Here is a 7826-nt window from a genome sequence, read left to right as displayed (position 1 = left end):
GTAGTCATGATTGTTACTCTGATGTTAAATACCATTTTCACATTGAATGATTTTTGGAATAGAATGTTATATGAATTAATGTTTTAAAAATGAAATTTTTTCCATGGATTAATGGGATGTTACACAATTAGTTAAAGTGGTCATTTGTAATAATGTTATGATCTCAAGATATATGGATATAACTTCTTTTTTTCAGAAAAAGAAATAATGTTACAATAAAAAAGCGTTAATGGGGCAGGTTGTCATTTTCCTTGCACTTCAATATAATTGGGTAATTATTAATTATAAAGTAAAATCTTTTTTTAAATCATAGGGAGAACATGCATTCAATACGTTGTATCTGATCAAATTATCCAACAAAACGGATGGAGAACTAACGAATTCCCTCCCGAAGAATATAGCAAACTAGGTGAAAACCCACATGTTGGATGAATAAAACTATAATGATTTAAATCATGACAGATATTTTGCGCTGATTATAATAATATAATTATATTATTGATACATATATGGTATTAGAAATATTTATATTTTTAGCTCTTTTTCCCCAATCTTATTTTTGAAATCCTAATTAACAATCTAATCTACATCCATAGAGTATATCTATACCCTAAATCAACCAATTAATATACCATGAGTTTCAAAAACTCTTGATTTATAATTGCTAATTAGTTGAAAGCTAAAAAGTTTTTGTATTAAAGTAATATTAAAGACTATTGCAAAAAGCCTTATAATATTTAGTAATTAGACGATAAGTTGTAAAGTTTTAAGTTTCAAATGAATATGAATGAACGTGTGTGTGTGATTATATATATATATATATATATATATATATATATATATATATATAATCAGGATTATCAGAGAAGAACTCAGCTTGACTGCAACAACATCCGCATTACAATTTCAAAACTACTTTGAAAATATAAAGTCTTCCCTATTTACTCTCAATGACAATGCTTTATGTAACATCACAAGGAATGATTTTTATGAATGATATCTTGTTGTCAACTTTTATTTGTAACAAAAAACAAATCTTTTATCCTATTGGAATCAGGGTGTTATATATATATATATATATATATATATATATATATAATAAATCATGTCATAATATCAAAATTTATCTTAATATTTATGACTTATGATTACAATCATTATTAAAAAGCAAGTGAAATATAATTTCAAATACATGGAGTTAAAGTATTTTGGTCTTTATATATATATATATATATATATATATATATATATATATATATATATATATATATATATATAAAGAAAGAGAGAGAGAGAGAGATTCATTTTCACATAAAAATAAAAACATATCACAAAAAACTTATTTCAGAGTTACCAAAAAATTTAGAAGGGAAAATACCGCCAATAGACAAAAAATGGAGGTGAATTTCAAAATTTGATCTTAAAAATTGACTTTTCCAGTTATAGACATGTATTCCGCGGAGGACCCTCTGCGGACCTCCGCGGAATGACGTCATGTCCGCGGAATCATAAAAAGTTTCATTTTTTATTGTTTAAAAAATCCTTCCGTGGGAGTCCTCTGCGGAGACATTAACCCCTATGCGGAGTGAGTTGTTTGGCTGGTCATAAATCCCTCCGCAGAGGCGCTGACGAGGAGCTTTGCGGAGAGATTAATGTCTCCGCGGAATGGTTATTTGCGACGGTTTTTTGGATATAAAGTGTTTTTTTTCATTATTTAGCTACATTTGCATATTAGATCGATTAGTTTTAGTGTTAATTTTTTTTTAAAAGAATTATGAGTTTTGTTATTTTATGTACTGGGGGTTTTTGGCAGATAAATAATGGGGTTAACACCTACGTTAGACCTAAGTTTAACAACTTAGGTATAATGCTTCCGCCAAATTTTGATCGTCGAATATTGTTTGATTTGGTCAAAAGTAAGGCTAATGTGTTCAATAGTAATATATCATTGACATTTCAACACCCGGTTCATGGGTATGTTATGAATATTGTAGACGAGGCAGATGTTCATCAACTCAGAAATGTAATTTTTGAAACAAAGGAGATTGTTGATTTGTATTTGGAGGTGTTTGAGGGATGGGTCGAATAGATAGAAGCGGTTGACAAGATTGTACCATACAATGTTGAAAACACTGAAAACATTGTATCTGATAATGTTAAAGAGTGTCCAGAAGAAGAAACTGTGGCAGTGAATACAATGGAAGAAGAAAATTTATATGAGTTTGGAAGACTGGCTGAAAAAAACTTTGTCAGACGGTGAAGAATCAAATGAAGGTTGGTCAGAAGATGAGTTGACACACGGGAAAAAAGGTTCAGACATATTTTACGGTATGCCTCCCATACCTGATTGTCCTAATCCTATTGTTGAAACCGGACCATTTCACAGTTTAGGTCCAAATGATGATATGTTTGTTCGTCAAACGTATGATAACAAACAACAACTAATATTTTCTTTGAGTCTTAAAGCAACCAGAGAAAAGTTTCAGTTTAAGACCAAACATTCTAACGAAAATCGTTATGAGGTATATTGTGAAATTGAGAGCTATAGTTGGCGTTTATATGCAAAACGCATTCATCCCACTGATGAATTTGAAATCAGGACTTTCAACAACGTGCACACATGTTCGTCATTACAGATACACCCTAATCATAAGCATGCTAATAAAAAATTCATGGGTACTATATTTCATGAGATTATGGGAAAAACTCGTTCCAAGGTTTGGAGGCCTAATGAAATATCAAGGGATTTGAATGCTTTGCTGGAAATCAATGTAAATTACAAACAAGCTTGGCGTGCAAAACAATATGCTATGGAATTGTTGTTGGGATCCTCTGAAGAATGTTATTCCAAACTTCCTATTTATTTTCACAATTTGAAGATGCATAATCCCGGTACAGTGGCCTATATACAAACAGATTCAGAAGATTGTTTTGAGTCTTGTTTTTATGACATTGGGAGCACGGTAAACACAAAAAACTTGTTGTTATTTAATATATAATTATTTGTAGAAAATTGTAGAGTGTTTATTTGTTCCATTTTAATATATTGTAGATACGAGCGTTCAAACGTTTTTGTCGTAAAGTTATAATTATGGATTGTGCCCATTTGAAGGGTGATTTTAAGGGAACCATATTGCATGCAGTACCTATGGATGGGAACAACCAGATAGTGCCCCTTGCGCATGGAATATGCAAAAAAGAGAGTGGTCTTACTTGGACATGGTTTATTGAAAAGTTGTATGAATGTGTTGGTGATTGTCAAGAATTGACTTTTGTAACTGATAGGGCCGATGCAATTCGGGTTAGTATTGAAAATGTTTTCCCTCATGCTCATCATGACGTGTGTGCTTTTCATCTACTAGGAAACATAGTACGCAGGTTTGGGAAAAATGATAAAACAAAAGTGTTGTTTTGGAGGCTTGTGAAAGCTTACAAAAGAAATGTTTTTGAAGAATTGTGGTCTAGATTTAGTTTTACTAGACCGCAAGGAGCGGCGTATCTAAGTGAAATTCCACGTGCTAAATGGACCAGAGCATATTCCCCATTGAAACGGTATGATTACATGACCTCGAACAGTGCAGAGTCCATGAACGCTTTATCTGTAGATGCAAGGAAGATGCCTATAATACCTCTTCTTGAGTTCTTCCGTCGTCTCTCACAGGAATGGTGTAACAAGCGTCGCATCGATGGAGGTATGAATTTAATTTGGACTTTAATTATCTTGAATAATAAGTTAATTATATGTATTCTTTACAGGGAAACGTTCAACAGCTAACCGAGTGGGCTGAAAAAGTAGTTAGTAAAAATGAAGAGCGTATGACAGGATGGTCCGTTTCTGGTGTTTCAGAGGCAATCTGTGAAGTGCATGATTTCAAACATGGTGGCATAGTTGATCTGAGGCAAGAGACTTGTACATGAAAATATTGGGAAGGAACTGGGTTGCCTTGTGGTCATGTCATAATGGTCTTAAAGCACTTGAAAAAAACTAACTTCGGACATCTGGCTATAGATGCTTACAAAATGGAAACTTACGGAAGTACGTATGAGGAGCCTGTTTACCCACTTCCAGAACCGTGTGATTGGGAGATTCCTGCTGAGATGATGGTTGTTAAACCCCTGATAATGGATACACGTCAAGTTGGTAGACCGAGAAACAGAAATCATCTCCCGTCACAAGGTGAGGAACCTATAGTAAGAAGGTGTAGTAGATGTGATAGTACAACACATAATGCAACGACTTGTCCGACATTGGTCCCAATGAATCAAAAAAGGCTAGAAAAAATAGTGCGGCATCAGGTAGTAACACAAAAGGGAAAGGGAAAGGGACAGAAGGACTCAGGAGACGCTAGAGACGCACGGGACACAAGAGACGCGTTGGACGAGTGGGACGCAGAGAGAAGACTATTGTTCAATGTTTGATTTGAATGATTGATGTTGTATTTATAATTAATTATGTTTTGTTTTAGAGGACATTAATTTGTGTACTTTAAAATGGTGTGTTTATTTTAAAGATGATGGGTAATATTATGATTATATCCACATCCTTCCATTTACGACGACCTCCAAGCCCATTTGCTATATTCCTAAATAAAAATGATTTTCCGGGTTCCAAATTTATTTCTTGAGGAAATATCGTCCACCTTGCGTTCCCCGGCCGCCTTTCCATCAGCAAGGAACTCCATATCGCAATATGCTGTACATTTAAAATTAAAAATTTAAGAATTATTTATATAAATTCTCGTCTAAAAAAGTAGTTAAAATTTTAATTAAAGGAATGTTATCGAAGAAATTAACCACCCTTGGTGAGTAACAGCAACTAACCTCGACCAAAAATCTATATCCAGTGGGAGCATATGTAGCCTATGTTTAGTGATGAGTTTGGAAGAGATCATACTCCATTCTTTCCAAAAACTCATCGTGCTAGCAGCATAAATACTGTCCAACAAGAGATGGTTTGAAACATCACTAGTCTCTGCATTGAAAATGTCCTCATTTGCTTTCTCAGGACTCTCCATTATTTTTTTCTTCCTTGTTTTGCTGATTTTTTTCACTTTTGGTGTCGATTGCATCTAAAAAATTAACATGTTAAATCATTTTCAATAATGTAATATTTTATAAATATACCAAATTTAAAATATGAGTTTTGTACCACTGTGAACGGAGTCCGCTGATACCATGCAACAACCCTCTTTCGTTGCGGCCTACCAATAGGAGTCACTGTTTTTGAGTGATGTTTCCCCACGTCCGATGACCACTCACCATGCGTAGGTGTACGCCCAACATCCCCTTCAAGACCACCATATTCGAACTGTGTACCATGGTAATATGCTTCTTCCTCATCTTCATTTATCATCTCCTCCTCCTCCTCCTCCTCCTCTACGAAACGTGTGTTTGGCTCATCTTTTTTCTGTAATACACGATCTACTTTAGAAGATAAGTCAGCCACAATGCCTAGTAGACGCTTCACTAATGCCTTTGTGCTAGTCTTCTTCTTCTTTACCACCTTCGTTGATGTGTCGCTTGACGTATAAGTTCTTTCTATTTCAGGATGTTGCGAGGAAGAATGTGACAGCCTAGAACTCCTATCTTGTACAACTATTCAATTCAATCAATGTTAAACTCGTTTCTGTTATCAATTAGCTCTGTTTAAGGGTTCGTTTAAGTGTTCTAAGCTTAAGTACAACCAAGGTTGAAGTTAGGAGGGAGTTAACAAAGTCGTAAAGTAGCATTTCGGACCATACACTCTTTCAGGAGGAGTGTACGGCCGCACACGTGGGTGTACGGCCGTATACCCCCTCATGGCCGCACATTCAAGGTGGTGAGTCACCCACCCCTATATATATGAGTAGACCTTCCTTCCTACATTCTTTTCTTCCCTTGACTGCACACTACTCCCTTTTCTCTCAAGTTTCTTCAACCGTGAACTCTCCAAGGCTTAAAAAACATGAGTATTCCATCCTTTAGCTTGTTATACTTGAAAGACCTCTTGATTTAAGCCTTGACTCTTCAAGTTTCATCATGTTCTTCATCCTTTGAAGGAGTACGGCCGCACACCTTCATAAGGTTGGCCGTACACACCTTCATCCGGGTACGTTCCTCCTTGACCACTCTTATGCATGCATTCTTTTCGATTCTGGTGCGGAGAGGAGTTTTGTTAGCCATGCATTCAAACATCTACTCAAACGTAAGTCCCAACCTTTAACTGAAACATTTACCGTCGAGATGGCTAACAGAAAGAAAGAGAGCACTGACGTCATATTCATAGGTTGTACTCTTACCCTAGACGGTCATTCCTTTCCCATCGATCTTATGCCAGTATCCATAAAGAGCTTCGACGTCATAATCGGAATGGATTGGTTGAGCCCCAATCGTGCTGATATCCTTTGCTTCGAGAAAGCTATTCATCTCAATCTTCCCTCTGGCAAAGCCCTCACTATTTACGGTGATAAACTCAGTTCGAACCTTCGTATCATTTCATGCGTCAAAGCCTAGAAGTATCTGCGGAAGGAGTGCTATGCATTCCTAGCTCACGTTGTTAATGAAAAGAAAAAAGTTAAAGACCTCAAGAGCATCCCCGAAGTCTGTAATTTTCCTGATGTTTTCCCCGAAGATCTTCCAGGAATCCCCCGCGAGCGTCATGTCGAGTTTCGTATTGACTTAATCCCCGGAGCTACTCTTGTAGCTAAATCTTCATATCGTCTAGCGCCGGCAGAAATGCAAGAGTTATCCAGCCAGCTCAATGAGCTGATCAGCAAAGGATTCATAAGACCGAGTTCCTCACCCTGGGGAGCCCCGATCTTATTCGTGAAGAAGAAAGATGGATCCTTTCGGATGTGCATTGACTACCGAGAACTGAACAAGCTGACCATCAAGAACCGTTATCCCTTACCCAGAATCGACGACCTCTTTGACCAACTACAAGGAGCCAGCTATTTCTCGAAGATAGACCTTAGATCAGGGTACCATCAGTTACGAGTTCATGAGAATGATGTTCCCAAAACAGCATTCTGAACTCGCTATGGACACTACGAGTTTGTAGTAATGCCCTTCGGTCTAACCAACGCACCGACAGTGTTCATGGATTTGATGAATCGGGTGTGCCTCCCTTTCCTAGACAAGTTCGTGGTCGTGTTCATTGACGATATACTTGTCAATTCGCGGAGCAAAGATGATCATAAACAGCACTTGAGGCAAGTGCTAGAAACATTAAGGGCGGAGAAACTATACGCAAAATTCTCAAAGTGTGAGTTCTGGATCAGGAGAGTAACCTTCCTTGGTCACGTGGTTAGCAAGGAAGGCATACATGTAGATCCCTCCAAGATCAAAGCGATTGAGAATTGGCCAGCACCGAAGACGCCCACAAAAATCCGTCAATTATCGAGTCTCGCTGGCTATTATCGTAGGTTTATCCAAAACTTCTCCAAAATCGCTAAGCCTTTAACCACCCTATCATAGAAAGGTGTAACCTTTAGTTGGGGAGAAAAGCAAGACACTGCGCTCCAAACATTAAAGCAGGCCCTATGCAGCGCACCTATCTTGTCCCTGCCTGAAGGGACGGAAGACTTCGTTGTCTACTGTGATGCATCCAATCAGGGCCTAGGCTGTGTGCTCATGCAGCGAGGAAAGGTTATCGCCTATGCCTCGAGGCATCTGAAAACACACGAAGTCAATTACACAACTCTTGATCTAGAGTTGGGAGCAGTGGTCTTCGCATTAAAGATATGGAGACATTATCTCTACGGAACCAAGTGCACTGTCTTCACCGACCATAAAAGCCTACAACATATCTTCGATCAGAAAGAGTTAAACATGAGGCATCGACGATG

The 7826-nt window shown here is 37.2% G+C and overlaps 1 protein-coding gene across 1 annotated transcript; it reads left to right on the top strand.

The window, feature by feature from the left end:
* The first annotated feature begins 2216 nt into the window (after positions 1-2216).
* LOC145122087 (uncharacterized) lies at positions 2217-4419 on the top strand. Its single transcript, XM_079057751.1, has 4 exons — positions 2217-2963; positions 3053-3692; positions 3734-3910; positions 4010-4419. The coding sequence occupies exons 1-4, from the start codon at positions 2217-2219 to the stop codon at positions 4417-4419; spliced, it is 1974 nt and encodes a 657-aa protein (XP_078913877.1).
* Positions 4420-7826: the final 3407 nt, after the last annotated feature.

Source organism: Lactuca virosa, chromosome 6, assembly GCF_052849685.1.
Source record: "Lactuca virosa cultivar CGN04683 chromosome 6, Lactuca_virosa_CGN04683_v6, whole genome shotgun sequence".
NCBI classification, from domain to species: domain Eukaryota; kingdom Viridiplantae; phylum Streptophyta; class Magnoliopsida; order Asterales; family Asteraceae; genus Lactuca; species Lactuca virosa.
The sequence above is the reverse complement of the archived record's forward strand: the minus strand, read 5'-3'. Positions and strand labels throughout refer to the sequence as shown.

Excerpts from the sequence above, each read along its gene's own strand:
- LOC145122087 (XM_079057751.1), top strand. The coding sequence starts at position 2,217 with ATGAGTTTGGAAGACTGGCTGAAAAAAACTTTGTCAGACGGTGAAGAA. Across the intron at positions 3,693-3,733 it reads CAAGCGTCGCATCGATGGAG|TTAATTATATGTATTCTTTA; the intron begins GTATGAATTTAA and ends TTGAATAATAAG. Across the intron at positions 3,911-4,009 it reads TGATCTGAGGCAAGAGACTT|ATGCTTACAAAATGGAAACT; the intron begins GTACATGAAAAT and ends ATCTGGCTATAG.